At 64.9% G+C, this 251-nt stretch overlaps 1 protein-coding gene across 1 annotated transcript in view; it reads left to right on the forward strand.

Moving 5' to 3' along the window:
• The window catches only part of ABCA2 (ATP-binding cassette, sub-family A (ABC1), member 2), a gene marked incomplete at its 5' end in the record, with an annotated part of 25018 nt that overhangs the window by 5710 nt on the left and 19057 nt on the right, over positions 1-251 (forward strand). The window contains 1 exon segment of the mRNA XM_009702515.1: positions 3-251. This exon segment is cut by the window's right edge and continues 1 nt beyond it. Coding sequence (XP_009700817.1) covers positions 3-251 — 249 coding nt within the window.

Consider the following 251-nt stretch of genomic DNA (forward strand, 5'->3'; position numbering starts at 1 on the left):
AAACTGGATGAGGTAAACAGCACGGCCACCCAGCACCGCCTCCGCACCCTCGTGGAGGACCTGGTGGAGATGGAGAAGGTTCTCCGTGATGTGGATATTCTCTCAGCGCTGGCCAAGCTGCTGCCCAGGGGAGCCTGCACCAGCAAGGCCCCACTGCCCACTGCCAACAGCACCACTTGGGCCGGCACCAATGGCACAGCCGGCAACACCACGGAGGAGGAGGAAGGTGCTGGGGGGGGGCCAGCTGGCAG

This window comes from Cariama cristata, unplaced genomic scaffold (genome assembly GCF_000690535.1).
Source record: "Cariama cristata isolate BGI_N322 unplaced genomic scaffold, ASM69053v1 scaffold17546, whole genome shotgun sequence".
NCBI lineage: Eukaryota > Metazoa > Chordata > Aves > Cariamiformes > Cariamidae > Cariama > Cariama cristata.